Source organism: Bombina bombina, chromosome 5 (genome assembly GCF_027579735.1).
Source record: "Bombina bombina isolate aBomBom1 chromosome 5, aBomBom1.pri, whole genome shotgun sequence".
Taxonomy (NCBI): domain Eukaryota; kingdom Metazoa; phylum Chordata; class Amphibia; order Anura; family Bombinatoridae; genus Bombina; species Bombina bombina.
In genome coordinates, this window is record NC_069503.1 from 443,781,117 (window position 1) to 443,798,883 (window position 17,767).

The 17,767-nt window shown below is 35.8% G+C and overlaps 1 protein-coding gene across 3 annotated transcripts in view; it reads left to right on the top strand.

The window, feature by feature from the left end:
- Window positions 1-17,767, top strand: part of DDC (dopa decarboxylase) — a 222,497-nt gene that overhangs the window by 156,204 nt on the left and 48,526 nt on the right. For all 3 annotated transcript variants that reach the window (XM_053714306.1, XM_053714307.1, XM_053714308.1), the window contains exons 9-10: window positions 4,860-4,927; window positions 6,839-6,915. In XM_053714306.1, the coding sequence (XP_053570281.1) occupies window positions 4,860-4,927; window positions 6,839-6,915 (145 nt within the window). The remainder of the gene's footprint in view (window positions 1-4,859; window positions 4,928-6,838; window positions 6,916-17,767) is intronic.

Here is a 17,767-nt window from a genome sequence, read left to right on the forward strand (position 1 = left end):
CCTATGTACCCCTAATCTGCTGCCCTAACATCGCCGACCCCTATATTATATTTATTAACCCCTAATCTGCCCCCCTCAACGTCGCCGACACCTGCCTACACTTATTAACCCCTAATCTGCCGAGCGGACCTGAGCGCTACTATAATAAAGTTATTAACCCCTAATCCGCCTCACTAACCCTATCATAAATAGTATTAACCCCTAATCTGCCCTCCCTAACATCGCCGACACCTACCTTCAATTATTAACCCCTAATCTTCCGATCGGAGCTCATCGCTATTCTAATAAATGGATTAACCCCTAAAGCTAAGTCTAACCCTAACACTAACACCCCCCTAACTTAAATATAATTTACATCTAACGAAATAAATTAACTCTTATTAAATAAATTATTCCTATTTAAAGCTAAATACTTACCTGTAAAATAAATCCTAATATAGCTACAATATAAATTATAATTATATTATAGCTATTTTAGGATTAATATTTATTTTACAGGCAACTTTGTAATTATTTTAACCAGGTACAATAGCTATTAAATAGTTAAGAACTATTTAATAGTTACCTAGTTAAAATAATAACAAATTTACCTGTAAAATAAATCCTAACCTAAGATATAATTAAACCTTACACTACCCTATCAATAAAATAATTAAATAAACTACCTACAATTACCTACAATTAACCTAACACTACACTATCAATAAATTAATTAAACACAATTCCTACAAATAAATACAATTAAATAAACTAGCTAAAGTACAAAAAATAAAAAAGAACTAAGTTACAGAAAATAAAAAAATATTTACAAACATAAGAAAAATATTACAACAATTTTAAACTAATTACACCTACTCTAAGCCCCCTAATAAAATAACAAAGCCCCCCAAAATAAAAAATTCCCTACCCTATTCTAAATTAAAAAAGTTACAAGCTCTTTTATCTTACCAGCCCTGAACAGGGCCCTTTGCGGGGCATGCCCCAAGAAGTTCAGCTCTTTTGCCTGCAAAAAAAAACATACAATACCCCCCCCCCAACATTACAACCCACCACCCACATACTGATCCAATCAGCCAATCAGATTGAGCTCGCATTCTATTGGCTGTTCCGATCAGCCAATAGAATGCGAGCTCAATCTGATTGGCTGATTGGATCGGCCAATCGGATTGAACTAGATTCTGATTGGCTGATTCCATCAGCCAATCAGAAAATTCCTACCTTAATTCCGATTGGCTGATAGAATCCTATCAGCCAATCGGAATTCGAGGGACGCCATCTTGGATGACGTCCCTTAAAGGAACAGTCATTCGTCGTTCAGTCGTCGGTCCGGATGGATGTTCCGCGCTGGAGGTCTTCAGGATCCTGCCGCTTCGCTCCGGATGGAAGAAGATCGAAGATGCCGCTTGGAGAAGATGTTTGCCGGTCCGGATGTCCTCTTCTTGCCGGATAGGAGGAAGACTTTGGAGCCTCTTCTGGACCTCTTCAGCACCGGATTATGGATCGCCAACCCCCGCTTGGGTTGGATGAAGATCTTGGAGCCAGGACGGATCGGTGATACCTGGATGGTGAAGACAAGGTAGGAAGATCTTCAGGGGATTAGTGTTAGGTTTATTTAAGGGGGGTTTGGGTTAGATTAGGGGTATGTGGGTGGTGGGTTGTAATGTTGGGGGGGGGTATTGTATGTTTTTTTTTACAGGCAAAAGAGCTGAACTTCTTGGGGCATGCCCCGCAAAGGGCCCTGTTCAGGGCTGGTAAGGTAAAAGAGCTTGTAACTTTTTTAATTTAGAATAGGGTAGGGAATTTTTTATTTTGGGGGGCTTTGTTATTTTATTAGGGGGCTTAGAGTAGGTGTAATTAGTTTAAAATTGTTGTAATATTTTTCTTATGTTTGTAAATATTTTTTTATTTTCTGTAACTTAGTTCTTTTTTATTTTTTGTACTTTAGCTAGTTTATTTAATTGTATTTATTTGTAGGAATTGTGTTTAATTAATTTATTGATAGTGTAGTGTTAGGTTAATTGTAGGTAATTGTAGGTAGTTTATTTAATTATTTTATTGATAGGGTAGTGTTAGGTTTAATTATATCTTAGGTTAGGATTTATTTTACAGGTAAATTTGTTATTATTTTAACTAGGTAACTATTAAATAGTTCTTAACTATTTAATAGCTATTGTACCTGGTTAAAATAATTACAAAGTTGCCTGTAAAATAAATATTAATCCTAAAATAGCTATAATATAATTATAATTTATATTGTAGCTATATTAGGATTTATTTTACAGGTAAGTATTTAGCTTTAAATAGGAATCATTTATTTAATAAGAGTTAATTTATTTCGTTAGATGTAAATTATATTTAACTTAGGGGGGTGTTAGGGTTAGACTTAGCTTTAGGGGTTAATCCATTTATTAGAATAGCGGTGAGCTCCGATCGGAAGATTAGGGGTTAATAATTGAAGGTAGGTGTCGGCGATGTTAGGGAGGGCAGATTAGGGGTTAATACTATTTATGATAGGGTTAGTGAGGCGGATTAGGGGTTAATAACTTTATTATAGTAGCGCTCAGGTCCGCTCGGCAGATTAGGGGTTAATAAGTGTAGGCAGGTGTCGGCGACGTTGTGGGGGGCAGATTAGGGGTTAATAAATATAATATAGGGGTCGGCGGTGTTAGGGCAGCAGATTAGGGGTACATAGGGATAACGTAGGTGGCGGCGCTTTGCGGTCGGAAGATTAGGGGTTAATTATTTTAAGTAGCTGGCGGCGATGTTGTGGGGGGCAGGTTAGGGGTTAATAAATATAATACAGGGGTCGGCGGGGTTAGGGGCAGCAGATTAGGGGTACATAAATATAACGTAGGTGGCGGTCGGCAGATTAGGGGTTAAAAATTTTAATCGAGTGGCGGCGATGTGGGGGGACCTCGGTTTAGGGGTACATAGGTAGTTTATGGGTGTTAGTGTACTTTAGGGTACAGTAGTTAAGAGCTTTATGAACCGGCGTTAGCCAGAAAGCTCTTAACTCCTGCTATTTTCAGGCGGCTGGAATCTTGTCGTTAGAGCTCTAACGCTCACTTCAGAAACGACTCTAAATACCAGCGTTAGAAAGATCCCATTGAAAAGATAGGCTACGCAAATGGCGTAGGGGGATCTGCGGTATGGAAAAGTCGCGGCTGAAAAGTGAGCGTTAGACCCTTTAATCACTGACTCCAAATACCAGCGGGCGGCCAAAACCAGCGTTAGGAGCCTCTAACGCTGGTTTTGACGGCTACCGCCGAACTCCAAATCTAGGCCATAGTCTCTTGTGTAAGTGGGGCTGGGGCTCTGTGAAGAAGAGGAGCGGGTGAGCCTGGCTCTCCAGCAAGCTAAAGGTTAAGGGCCAGATTACAAGTGGAGCAGTATTTAACACTGCCGCAATCATAAACAGTCAATATTAATTAAACCGCTACACCCAACGAGCATTAACAACCACGATAAACCCCTTTTTGCTTGCTATAACTGTTAGCGCACCACTCGTAATCTGACCCTAAGTATTTAACCATTTAAAGGAAACAAATGATTACTTATTAATTTTGTCAGGATTTCTCGTTTTCTTTACATTTTTTCAGGTATTCAATAAGATATGAATACCGAAAATATCCTCCTACTTCCGCATATGGCAGTGAATGAAATGCTGGATACACACATCTAGTACATATTCTACACTACTGGGAGCTAGCTAGTGATTGGTGGCTACAGACATTTGTCTCTTGTCATTGGCTCACCAGATTGTTTTCAGCTAGATCCCAGTAGTGCTGGTGCTAAACACACAGTTATATACAAGCAATACTGCGATAACAAAATGCTCTATTTTTAGAGCATTTTCTTCTTGCACTTTTTATATCCCTTTAATAATGGCATCCAAAGTATTACCCTGAGCTAGGTTTTGATTGTAACTGAAAACAAATGTATTACAGAGTGGTGTGTTATTAGCACAGATAAAGCCATAATAGGATTAAACAAATAAAATAGAACAGATGATCATCTCATGTTAGAAGAAGGCAACTTTTATCATTAGGCAAATCTGATTACAGTGTGGGGTTTATTTAAAGCGACATGAAAGTCAAAATTAACATAATATTGTTCAGTTAGCGAGTGCAATTTTAAGACATCTGCATTTTCTATTATCACAATTATTTCATTCTCTTTGTATTCTTTGTTGAAAAGCAATGTACTGCTGGTAGCTAGCTGGTGATTGATGCTTACATACATATACATCTGCTCATTTGCTCACCTGGTCCCAGTTGTGCATTCTGCTCTTTACTTTGACTATGTGTTTAATCCATTTGCAGGGACTACACACATAGCACTTTTATGTCCCTTTAAGTTTTACCACTGATACTGTCTAATTTTTATAATAGCCTACATTCATAAAAACTATTTAAAGTCAATGTAAAGTTGAGTGTACTCGCTTACATCATAGAATAGAATTTAAAAAATTAGGCAGACTTTCATTTACCAAAAGTGGAAGAAGCAGATAAAATGCACTGTTTTACTGTGTGTCCATGGACTTTATGTTGCACACCAGGGAACTCAACAAATGTTATAATTTCCGAGCTCTCACACTGCTGTATGTAATCAATTTTAAAATAATTTGAAATATAAACGCATATGTATTTGTACTATATGCATAATCATTTATTTGTATAATAAAGTATAATCTATCCATCTATCTATATATCGTTCTATCTATCTATCATCTATCTATCTATCTATTAACTATCTATCTATCAATCTATCTATCTGTCTGTCTATCTATCATCTGCCTATCTGTCTATCTATCTATTGTCTCTGTCACCAATTTATAACATTTTATGATTTGATTTCAGTTTGCAGATTCATTTAACTTCAACCCACATAAATGGCTTTTAGTAAATTTTGACTGCTCTACTTTTTGGTAAGTGATTAAAAAGTGCAAATTCCATTGAGACAAATTAAAAGTAAGAAACATCCTGAGTTTCTCTTCAGTTGTATAATTATATTAATATAATAACAGTTGTTGAGTATTGAGTGATGATGTTAGTGTATAATACACACCTGCTGTTTACATTGGGTTGTCAAACAAACAAAATTAATACATGTGCCTCCATCAATATAAAACAGTGTGATGTCTCTCATCTGTGTTCTTTCTGTTTATTGTGGGTAGAGACCAACTGTAAAAATGTATTTACTCAAGACAGTCATATTTCAATCATATGACTCCAAATGTAACCTGTTTGAACAGTATGTTTGAAGAGCACATAAAGGTTATTATGATTGCTTGTTTTGGAAATGAGTCATACACTGATAAACTGGATTAATTATATAGTATACATTCTTGCTAGAAATGTGTCTCTCAAAGAACAAAATATGTATTTTAATAATATGTCTATTTTAGAACTTTGTGAGCTTTAAATAACCCATGGCCTTATTTGTTCATAGTTTATAGTAAAACATTCATTTTTGTTTAATAATGTATATCTATCTATTTATCTGTATATCTATCTATCTATCTATCTATCTATCTATCTATCTATCATCAAGCTGTATCTATCGATCCATCAATCTATCATATATCTTTCTATTTATCTATTTATCTATCTATCTATCCATCCATCCATCCATCATACATCTTTCTTTCTATTTATCTATCATCCATCTATCTATCTATCTATCTATCTATCTATCATCTATCATCTATCTATCTATCTATCTATCTATCTATCTATCTATCTATCTATCATCTAGCTGTATCTATCTATCTATCTATCTATCTATCTATCTATCTATCTATCTATCTATCATATATCTTTTTATCTATCTATCATCTATATATCTATCTATCTATCTATCTATCTATCAATAATCTATCTATCAATCCATCTATCTATCTATTATATATTTTTCTATTTACCTATCTATTAATACATCCATCATATATCTTTCTATCTATATTTCTATCTATCTATCTATCTATCTATCTATCTATCTATCTATATATATATCTATCATCTAGCTTGATCTATCTATTTATTTATCTGTCTATCTATCTATCTATCTATCTATCTATCTATCTATCATCTATTTCAAGCCTACCTATACTCAGAAGCTTCCAAAATATATATATTGCTAATTTATAGGCTAATCAGCACTCCCTAGCAATGAGCAATAAGCATTAACAGGAAGTACCTATCAACCAATGAAATGCTAACAGGAATTACCTGTCAGCCAATGAGCATTAGTTGGAATACCTATTCCTATAGAATTTTATGAGTACAATGTCCCTTAAGTGATAAAATTCATTAGAGCATGTAATTGTATCACTAGTGAGGATGCAATTTAATTTCCACTTGAGCATTTCTTTAACTATGTGTTTAACCCCATTTGCAGGTATTAAACACACATGCCCCAATTTTCTAAAGCTCTCTGGTCTGGCGAGATTCTACAAGATGCCTTGTCAGTGTTATGAGGCCCCTCAGGGATTGTTTTGGCCTTGTTAGTATTATGAAGCCCCTCAGGGATTGTTTTGAAGTCCATTTTTACCCTGGAAACTGTGTATGTCATCAAGGGGAGGTCAATAATATACTTTATGATAAGGAGGGACACTTACTTTACAATATAATGCTCAGTAAAATAAGCTGATGATTTCTCTCCATGCCGGTGAGGTTTTGAGAAACTAGCCCCTATGGTTGCTGCATTGTTAGTAATAAAATGTAATGCTCTAACAAATTAGAGTATGCAATGTTATCAATAGAATGGCCCTTTAATGGAAATAAAGTGTTTGTATAGAAAGAATAGTTGTTGTAATCTATTATTATTTCATCTGTAGGGTAAAAAAGAGAGCAGATATAATTGGTGCCTTCAAAATGGATCCTGTCTATCTCCAGTATGAGCAGCAAGAATCTGGTAAGTGTATTACTCTGTTTTTCTTCTTCAAGGTATAAAATTATTACAAACTACCAGGTGTGGCGTAAGGGCAAATCTATAGTTCTTTGTAAATCACCCAACTGACAGTGTGCAAGTTGAAAGTGTGTGCTTTGTAGACGAGAGTTTAATCTGTAGGTCTGTGCATCAGCATAGCTCCCAACATATTAAAGACCGGGGACTTATGAAGTGAGTAGGGTTGCCAGGTGTTCAGAATTCAACCAGCCCAGTATTTCAGCATTCTGTCCAGTAAAATCTATATGAAAATTCTGGACATTTAAACGTCCATTTTTTTAAGTTCCCTGATTGGCAGCTAAATACCTCCAGGGCAGCCAAGACGAGAGTTAATACTGGTTTGTGTGTGCTATATGGATCTAATAAGGTAAAATGTGTGCTTTATTTTTTTCATTGTCAACCTTGGTGTGTAAACATATGTCTCTGTGTGTGCTACTGGCAGCCAAAGGGGTTAAATCACTGCTGAGTATGTGCTAGTGGCAGTCAGAGGTAAAATCTTTTATTTGTGTGTTACTGGCATCCAAGGGCACCCAATCAGTTGCTGTGATCAAGGATGAGGCTTAAAGGGACAGTCTACACCAGAATTTTTATTGTTTTAAAAGATAGAAAATCCCTTTATTACCCATTTCCCAGTTTTGCATAACCAACACATTTATAATAATATACTTTTAACCTCTGTGATTATCTTGTATCTAAGCCTCTGCAAACTGCCCCTTTTTTCAGTTCTTTTGACAGACTTGCAGTCTAGCCAATCAGTGCCTGCTCCCAGATAACTTCTCGTGCACGAGCACAGTGTTATCTATATGAAATACGTGAACTAACACCCTCTAGTGGTGAAAAACTGTTAAAATGCAATCTGAAAGAGGTGGTCTTCAAGGTCTAAGAAATTAGCATATGAACCTCCTAGGTTAAGCTTTCAACTAAGAATACCAAGAGAACAAAGCAAAATTGGTGATAAAAGTAAATTGGAAAATTGTTTAAAATTACATGCTCTATCTGAATCATGAAAGTTTATTTTGGCCTTGACTGTACCTTTAAGGTAGAGGTTTGGGATGGAATCATTATGTGACCCCACATACCACTTGCACCCAGTCACCCACATGTCATCTGGTATTTTTATGGGGGGCAACCCTAGAAGTGAGACATGTGAAGTCTTAGGGTAACAGGATGAGAGCTCACATGGAGAAGTACAAATTACAAGGATTACAGCTAGAGTTGCCTTTTCTGGGGGGAAATACTAGCCGTGCTCATTAGCATACATTTGCATAAATAATTATACAGGATATTTTAGGAACTAAAGTTGCTAGAACATATTTAAATTAAATGATCATTGGTTTATATTTTGATTGCAACACACTTAGAAGAAGTTTCACCATGATCGCATCTTTTTTTTCTATATTTAATTTTTATTTTTAACTTTTTTAACCATAAAAGTATCGTCCATGTCGGTAAAATATAGGCTGGATGACAGCCCTAATCATTCCCAGCATTTCACTATTTCACTCTTTCAGTTAGGGCGCTGGCATGCAATGATCACTGTTCCAGGATTCCTGTTAGTAAGGCAGAACACGAAGACAAGTTTGGGAATTTTGTACCAGCTGTGAATCAGAGCTCCAGCATTGTCTTCATTGTGGTTTTATTTGGGCCTATAGCACCAGTCTGGAGGGTAACAAGATGAATGATTTGTTGCACATGTCTGGGCCTTTCCTGTATTGCATAACTAAGCTTTAGGAATGTAGAGGTTAGAAAAGATTGGTGTAAATTAATATTATACTTACTGATACTACTTATCAGTGGCGGTTTGCACCTACAAGCACAGTCATTCCCGTTGAGCGGCAAATGGCTCCATATATTATGTGCACTGTGTCTTCACAACCTTTGTTAGCCCCCAAATTTTAAGTTATAGAATCGCCACTGCTACATATATTTGCATAACATAATCATATTATCTGATGATAACAAACGCATTTAAAGGGACAGTCAACACCAGAATTTTTGTTGTTTAAAAAGAAAGATAATCCTTTTATCACCCATTTCCCAGTTTTGCATAACCAACACTGTTATAGAAATACACTTTTTATCTCTGTGATTACCTTGTATCTAAGCCTCTGCAAACTGCCCCCTTATTTCAGTTCTTTTGACAGACTTGCATTTTAGCCAATCAGTGCTCTCTCCAAAGTAACCACGTGCATGAGCTCAATGTTATCTATATAAAACACATGAACTAATGCCCTTTAGTGGTGAAAATGCATTCAGATTCGAGGCAGTCTTCAAGGTCTAAGAAATTAGCACATGAATCTCCTAGAATTAGCTTTCAACTAAGCAAAATTGGTGATAAAATAAATTTTAAAGTTGTTTAAAATTACATTCCCTATTTAAATCATGAAAGTTTTTTGGACTTGACTGTAGAATGTACAGATATAAAATTTAGTTTTATAAATATTCTACAACATCACAAATAATAGTATGATATTCTTACTTTCTTTATATCTATGCCAATTTCATGGCTGTAATTTCCATTAAAATGTATTTTTCGGCACGTTTACAATATACTGCAATATCTGTAAATTATATTGCTTAGTAAATATATGCAAATTCTAAATAATGCGTTATTATAGCCTGAACATATCTCTAGACCATGCGCACACACACAAGATTTACAGTAAAAGACAAACTATGATTTTTATACATACATAGCATATATAATCAATTAAGAAATCATTGCAAATTATCTGTGTAAAAATATACATTTTTAAAAGCACTTAAAGAGATATGAAACCCAAAAAAATGTATTTCATGATTCAGATAGAGCATGCAATTTTGAACAACTTTCTAATTTACTCCTATTATCATTTTTTCTTCTTCTCTTGGTATCTTTATTTGGAAAGCAGGAATGTAAGCTTAGAAGCTGGCCCATTTTTGGTTCAGTACCCTGGGTAGCGTTTGCTGATTGGTGGCTACATTTCATTACCATTAAATAGAGCAGAATTGTATAATCATCAAAATCATAATAAAAAGACAATGCAATAACACTTTGAATTTCTGATTTTTCATTCCATGGTGCCCTGCATAATGTGACAGCCATTAGCCAATCACAAATTTATACATACTGTATATCTACTGTGAACACTGGCACATGATGTTTAAGTCCTGATTCTCTGGTCACACATAGCATATGTGCATATGCTTTTGAAAGAGTAATAACCTTTATTAGAAGTAAAAAGCTTCTATTTAAAATTATGACAGCATTCCAGCCTCTTTGGAGGGAGTGAGAAAAGCTTCCTTTTCAGAGGTGTTTTATTGCAAAAGCAGGAAACTCAAATACTGTTTATTACAATGGTGTTTAATTTTCCTTAATTGAAGATTTGGTGGAAGATAACATTTTTAGTTAATGGTTACTTTAAAAGAACCATGACACACAGCGTTGCTTCAATCGGAAGCATGTGTGTATTTATATATAATCTGTGTCATATACAGGTGGCCCTCGTTTTACAACGGTTCAATTTACGCTGTTTCAGAATAACAACCTTTTTTTTCAGTCATGTGACTCCTATTGAAAAGCATTGAGAAGCAGTGCATTTATTAAAATAGCCAGTAGGTGGAGCTGTCTGCTTGTGTTACAGCAAAGATATGCAAGCCAAGCACACAAGCAGGCTGAAATTAATGAGTGTAGCTAGCTAGACCTGAGCTATCAAGCTGCTTTCAAAGGAACAAGATCTTCCTGTCTATAAATCAGTCCAGATTGGAATGCATAAAAAGAACTGTTTTCAAAAAAATGCAAGTAAAGTCTGTGTTGTGTGATTATTTATTAGGTTTATAATGCTGTTTAGCAAATGTTTTTGTTCATTTAACTTAGTTTAATTATATATTCTGTGTTGTGTGATTATTTTATTAGGTTTATAATGCTGTTTAGCATTTAAAGTCTTCATTTCAAAGCTTTAAAAATAATGTATTAGGTGTTACTTATGACAATTTTGAGAGGGGCCTGGAACCTAACTCCCTCACTTCCCATTGACTTACATTATAAACTGGGTTTCAATTTACAACAGTTTCAATTTACAACCATTCCATTAGGAACCTAACCCCGGTGTAAACTGAGGGCTACCTGTATATCATTCTAATAGTGCTTTCTATTGTTCTATGGTTACAAATGATATGGGGACTTGTAGTCAGAAGCCTTTTTCATATATTCAATAGAAATTCTTAGAATATTACATTGGAAGCAGAAGATGTGAGCACATTTGTCTTTCAATGATGTTTCTTGTCATGTTTGATAAAACAAGTGTTGTAGAAATATGCGGTGATTGTTTTCCTTTGGGGTGAAAGGAAGAAAAGGAAACGTGATATAAATAGTATTAGTTCACAAAGCACTGATACCGTACTGTCAAATGCATAAGTCAAACACAAGAAAAGTTATTTACATAATTGGTATAAGGAAGGGAAAAAAGCCAGACTCAGGCCTAACACTTTCTAACAAAAGTGAATATAAACAAAAAATGGAAGTAAATTAATTTGTGGAAATTATTTTGAACTAGGCCCTAATTAACCATAACATTCCATGGATATAAAGACTTCCAAAAATTCTCAATGCACTTCTATAGCAAGGCGAATAAAGGGACAGTAAAGTAAAAATAGAACTTTAAAGATTCAGATAGAACTTGCCCTTTTAAACAACTTCCCAATTCACTTCTACTATTAAATTAGCTTTGTACTCTTTGTATCCTTTGTTAAAAACTATTCTTAGGTAGGTTCAGGAGTAACCATTCACTACTGGGAACTATTTGTTGAATGGTGGCCTCACATTAGGTTTGCCAACTCGGCCACGGACACTTATGAGTTACACATGCTGTAGGGTGTGCAGGGAGGAACATGAATAGTGCTGTCCAGGGTCACTATTGTGTGCTGTCCAGGTGCACAGTGCATGTTGCCCTCTGCACACCCTGCAGCATGTGTAACTCATAAGTGTTCAGGAAAACATGGCCAAGGTAGCAACCGTACCTCACATCTAGGCCCTTGTTATTGTCCCACTCAATTTTCTCAGCTAGCTCCCAGTAGTGCATTGTTGCTCATTCAACAAAGGATAGCAAGAGAAGGAAGTACATTTGATAATAGAAGTAACGTTGATTAAAAATGTATGATCTACCTAAACCATAAAAGAAACATTTTAGGTTTTGTGTCCTTTTAACCCTTTCCGTGTAGTACACAATAACAATGTGATGACCCATTTTGCTATGTCCAGGATATGCGATGGGAAAATTAATGAAGTCCCATCTAACAATATATATATATATATATATATATATATATATATATATATATATATATATACGTATATATATACCCCTATATCATATTTAGTCTAGGTATGCTGACAGTCTTTTTTGTTAATTAAAACTACAGCCTAAGGGTAGGCTGACCATATTGCCGCTTTAAAAAGGGACACATATGAAAAATACATATGTCAGGGCTGTTTTTCATATGTGTCCCTTTTTAAAGCGGTAATATGGTCAGCCTACCTAAGGGGTACATATAGGGATTTACATTAGAAGTTATATTGAATTACATGAAGAGATAAAGTGATATATTTGTTTTTAGTGCATTTACATTCTACTATGATAAAAAATCACCAGTACAACACGTCACGCAGTGCAAAAGGTTAAGTGCTAATAGCAGCATTGGAAAAAATAAAAGAGTTCTCATTTTGCAATCTGCAGCTGGAGACATAAAGATTATAATCACAGTCGCATAAAAAGGCTTTAAAGTCAGAGATCCATTATGGCTTATAGGAAATGCTCACGTAAGTCTCATTATTGGCTACCAGTTTGCTGCAGCAATCAACTAGACTCTGATCACACTCTGCTATGTGTACTCTATTATTAAGATAATTACTGGCACAGCAGGGTGTAAAGTCTGTTTAGAATTATTTATTTGTCATGTGATATCTAAACATCAAGAAATAATGGTTTGAATTCAGTAAGATATGCTATATAATATATACTAAGCTATGTAGATTGTAGATAACGTATGTGCAGTTCAAGATCTGTGTTTTGCAAATACCACTAATAGTTTAATTTGTTTTGTAAACTGGAGGTTTGCTATTTGCTTAATAGATCATTGTATAATGTACAAAATAATTAAAGGGACATAAAGTGAATCTGCATTGCACTGCAGGGCATTTTAAATTCACTTAGAAGCATGAGAATATTTACAGCAGCACTTTTGATTACTTTTCTCCGCAGCATTTTGTATTTTTTTTGCAAATTCAAGCATATTGCATTTAAAGGGACATGATAATAACCATATGATAAATCACCTGTAAGTGATGCAGCATATCCTAAAAAACTGACAAGAAAATATCACCTGAACATCTGTATATAAGAAAGGAAGATATTTTAAATCAAAATTTCTTAATCTCACAACAGCACATTCTCTGTGAAGTTATCCTTCCGCTACTGTTGCTGCATGTAAAAATATAAATAAATAAATAAAACACCCAATCGGTTTCATCAGTGCTGACGTCACATTTTGTTTTTCTGCACTGGTTTTCAAACCTGTCCTCAGGCCTCCCTAACAGGCCATGTTTTTGGGATTACCTTGGATGAGAGCAGGTAAAATAACCATGTTTATTAACCCTTAACGACCAAGGACGTGCCAGACACGTCCTCCATTGGATGTCACTCAATGATCAAGGACGTGCCTGGCACGTCCTCTAGGGTTTGAAGCTCTGGAAGCGATCCTGATCGCTTCCAGCAGCTTTTAAGGTATTGCACTGATGCCTCGATATTGAGGCATCCTGCAATACCATATTTTTACAAACCGATGCAGAGAGAGCCACTCTGTTAGCGATGGTGCTGATCGGAACATCATTGGTGGGTGGGAGCTTTGGCGGGTGAGTGGCCTATCGCTACCCGGCATCCGGTTCCTGTTTATGCAATGTGCACGCCGGGTGTCGGGAGCATGGGGGGGGGGGGGGGCTGTGCAGGGTGGGTGCATTTGTGTGCACGCGCTCGCGCGCACGCGCGCAGCAACCACTGCCACAAATGAAAAATAAGAAGAAGGAGGGAGAGGGAGGGCGGAAATATACAAATCGGAGGATCTGGCAGGGGAAGAGGGAGGGGGGTTTTGAGGGGGGCTGCTACACTGCGGAAAAATTATATTTATTTAAAAAAATAAAAAACATTTGTTTGGGGGCAAAATGGGTACTGGCAGACAGCTGCCAGTACCCAAGATGGCGGCAAATAGGCAGTGGGGGAGGGTTAGAGAGCTGTTTGGGGGAGATCAGGGAGGTTGGGGGCTTAGGGGGGGTCCATCAGACCTACATAATTATTTTTTTTTAAAAAAAAATTAGAAAAAAAAGCCTTTATTTTAGTACTGGCAGACTTACTCAACATGACGGGGACAATTGTGGGGTGGGGGAGGGAAGAGAGCTGTTTGGGAGGGATCAGGGGGTGTGATGTGTCAAGTGGTGGTTGATCTCTACTCTAAAGCTAAAATTAACCCTGCAAGCTCCCTGCAAGCTACCTGATTAACCCCTTCTCTGCTGGACATAATACACGTATAGTAAGCAGCAGCATTTAGCGGCCTTCTAATTACCAAAAAGCAATGCCAAAGCCATATATGTCTGCTATTTCTGAACAAAGGGGATCCCAGAGAGGATCCCAGAGAAGCATTTACAACCATTGGTGCCATAATTGCACAAGCTGTTTGTAAATAATTTCAGTGACAAACCTAAAATTTTGAAAAAGTTTTTTTAAATTTGATTGCATTTGACGGTGAAATGGTGGCATGAAATATTACAAAATGGGCCTAGATCAATTAGCGGCCTTCTAATTACCAAAAAGCAACGCCAAAGCCATATATGTCTGCTATTTCTGAACAAAAGGGATCCCAGAGAAGCATTTACAACTATTTATGCCATAATTGCACAAGTTGTTTGTAAATCATTTCAGTGAGAAACCTAAAGTTTGTAAAAATATTTGTGAAAAAGTGAATGATTTTTTTTATTTGATCGCATTTGGCAGTTAAAGGGTGGCATGAAATATACCAAAATGGGCCTAAATCAATACTTTGGGATGTCTTCTAAAAAAATATATACATGTCAAGGGATATTCAGGGATTCCTGAAAGATATTAGTGTTCCAATGTAACTAGCGCTAATTTTGAAAAAAAGTGGTTTGGAAATAGCAAAGTGCTACTTATATTTATTGCCCTCTAACTTGCAAAAAAAGCAAAGAACGTTTAAACATTGGGTATTTCTAAACTCAGGACAAAATTTATAAACTATTTAGTATGGTTGTTGTTTGGTGGTTGTAGATGTGTAACAGATTTTGGGGGTCAAAGTTAGAAAAAGAGGTTTTTTTTTAATTTTTTTCCTCATATTTTAGAGTTTTTTTATAGTAAATTATAAGATATAATGAAAATAATGGTATCTTTAGAAAGTCCATTTAATGGCGAGAAAAACGATATATAATATGTGTGGGTACAGTAAATGAGTAAGAGGAAAATTACAGCTAAACACAAACACCGCAAAAATGTAAAAATTGCCTTGATCCCAAACGGACAGAAAATGTAAAAGTGTTGTGGTCATTAAGGGGTTAAGCTTCTGATTATTTCACCTGTGCTCCAGTTCAGACATCCTCAAAAAGTGGCCTGTTAGGGAGGCTTGAGGACAGGTTTGAAAACCAGTGCTTTACTGTGATCTCATGAGATTTTACATTCTTGCGAGATAGTAAACTTAATTAAACCCAGTAGGGAAATAACATGACTGTGCCTGCACATGCCAGATGCATTATATTTTCTAGTCAGCTTTTAAAACTATGCTGTATCACTTTCAAGTGCTTTAACATTTTATATCATGCCCCTTTAAGTGAATTCAAAACCCACTTCTTTGAATTCCATGTTTGCTTGTATTCTCCTTTAAATTGTTGTAGGACGGTATTGATTTTATAAATAACATGTATTCACATATTTGTGCTATATTTGATTTGTACATATGTTATCATAACTAGATTTTTTTGTATCCACAAATATTAACATGAGTTGAGATCTAACCAGAAAAACACTTTCTATATTATTTAAAGGTCTTTTATAGGTGAAGCTTCATAAAAATATTATAGAAGTTAATATCATAATGAAGCTGCAGACTAAGATGTTTGTTCAGTTAGCAATTACCAGAATAGTGGAATGTATTCAGGGCTGGATTTATAGCCTAGGTGCCTGTAGGCACCAAAGTCTGAACCACTCACCGTTCACTGATAGATGGATTCCGTGCATGACTAATAATCGAGGTGACCTTAACAAAGATTGCCACCATGCATCTTTGTTAAAGGGACAGTCTAGGCCAAAATAAACTTTCATGATTCAGACAGAGCATGTAATTTTAAACAATTTTCCAATTTACTTTTATCACCAATTTTGCTTTGTTCTCTTGGTATTCTTAGTTGAAAGCTTAACCTAGGAGGTTCATATGCTAATTTCTTAGACCTTGAAGCCCACCTCTTTCAGATTGCATTTTAACAGTTTTTCACCACTAGAGGGTGTTAGTTCACGTATTTCATATAGATAACACTGTGCTCGTGCACGAGAAGTTATCTGGGAGCAGGCACTGATTGGCTAGACTGCAAGTCTGTCAAAAGAACTGAAAAAAGGGGCAGTTTGCAGAGGCTTAGATACAAGATAATCACAGAGGTTAAAAATATATTATTATAACTGTGTTGGTTATGCAAAACTGGGAAATGGGTAATAATCTATCTTTTAAAACAATAAAAATTCTGGTGTAGACTGTCCCTTTAAGGTTGACGGCTGACCGGGTGACTGCAACTTCAGCTTGCATTGGTCTGTGAGAAACAGCCTCATAGAGACAGAGTCTATGAAAACTCCCTGGAAGGAAACTCTTGTGAAAGGGGGTAAAGGAACTTTTGTTCACATTTAAGGTGCAAATGTGGTATACCCTGCGCAAAACACTCTAGGATAGTGTACCTCTATCTCTCCTCAAAAGGGTTCCCTAGTGAACCCCTGAGTAAATAACAAGTACGTGAAATGGAGGGGAGCGCCAAATTAGGCTGAGGTGTATGTGAACAAGAAGTGAACGTGTTCTTAAATACTTTTGTGATAAGTAATTTCTGATACAGTGGATTACAATATAGTTATCTAATTTAATACAATACACAAAAAAAAATACATACATTCACTATCATGGATCAAGACTCTTGATAAAGGCCAGGAGATTAAGGCCGAAATGCGTCGACAGATTTGAGTAAGCACATCACCTATATATGAACATAATATTTGATGTTTTTTATAGTATTGTTTTTTCCTTTTTTTTTTGCAGGTTTTATAGATGTCCTTTATGAGCTTTTTTTTTACTTTTTATATTCTACTGATTCCAGCACTTCACAATGTCACTATAGAAGAAAATTGGGGATTTATGATTATCACAATTTTATAATTATCTTTGGAATATTTTCGAGGATTTGTAATTTATACACATTTTTCAGCATATATCTTGTTTTTCAAATTTTGGTTTCCTTTTCTCACATTAACACTTTCCAACAATTTTTTCCAACATTTTTTCACAACGTTTTTTCAACGCTTCTTCGATTCTTAATATATTTTTTATATTTTTTCTACTCATTTTTACATAAAGGTGTGTCACACTCGCCACAGCTCCCTTTTTCTAACTATTGGACACAAATATAGCACCAACTGGATGGACAATATCAGATCTGCCCACACTTATAACTAGCCGGACCCCTGCCTGGTCCTCGGGCCGAGTACCAGCAACCAATAGCAGTGTTGCATTTTGTTTATAAATATTTTAC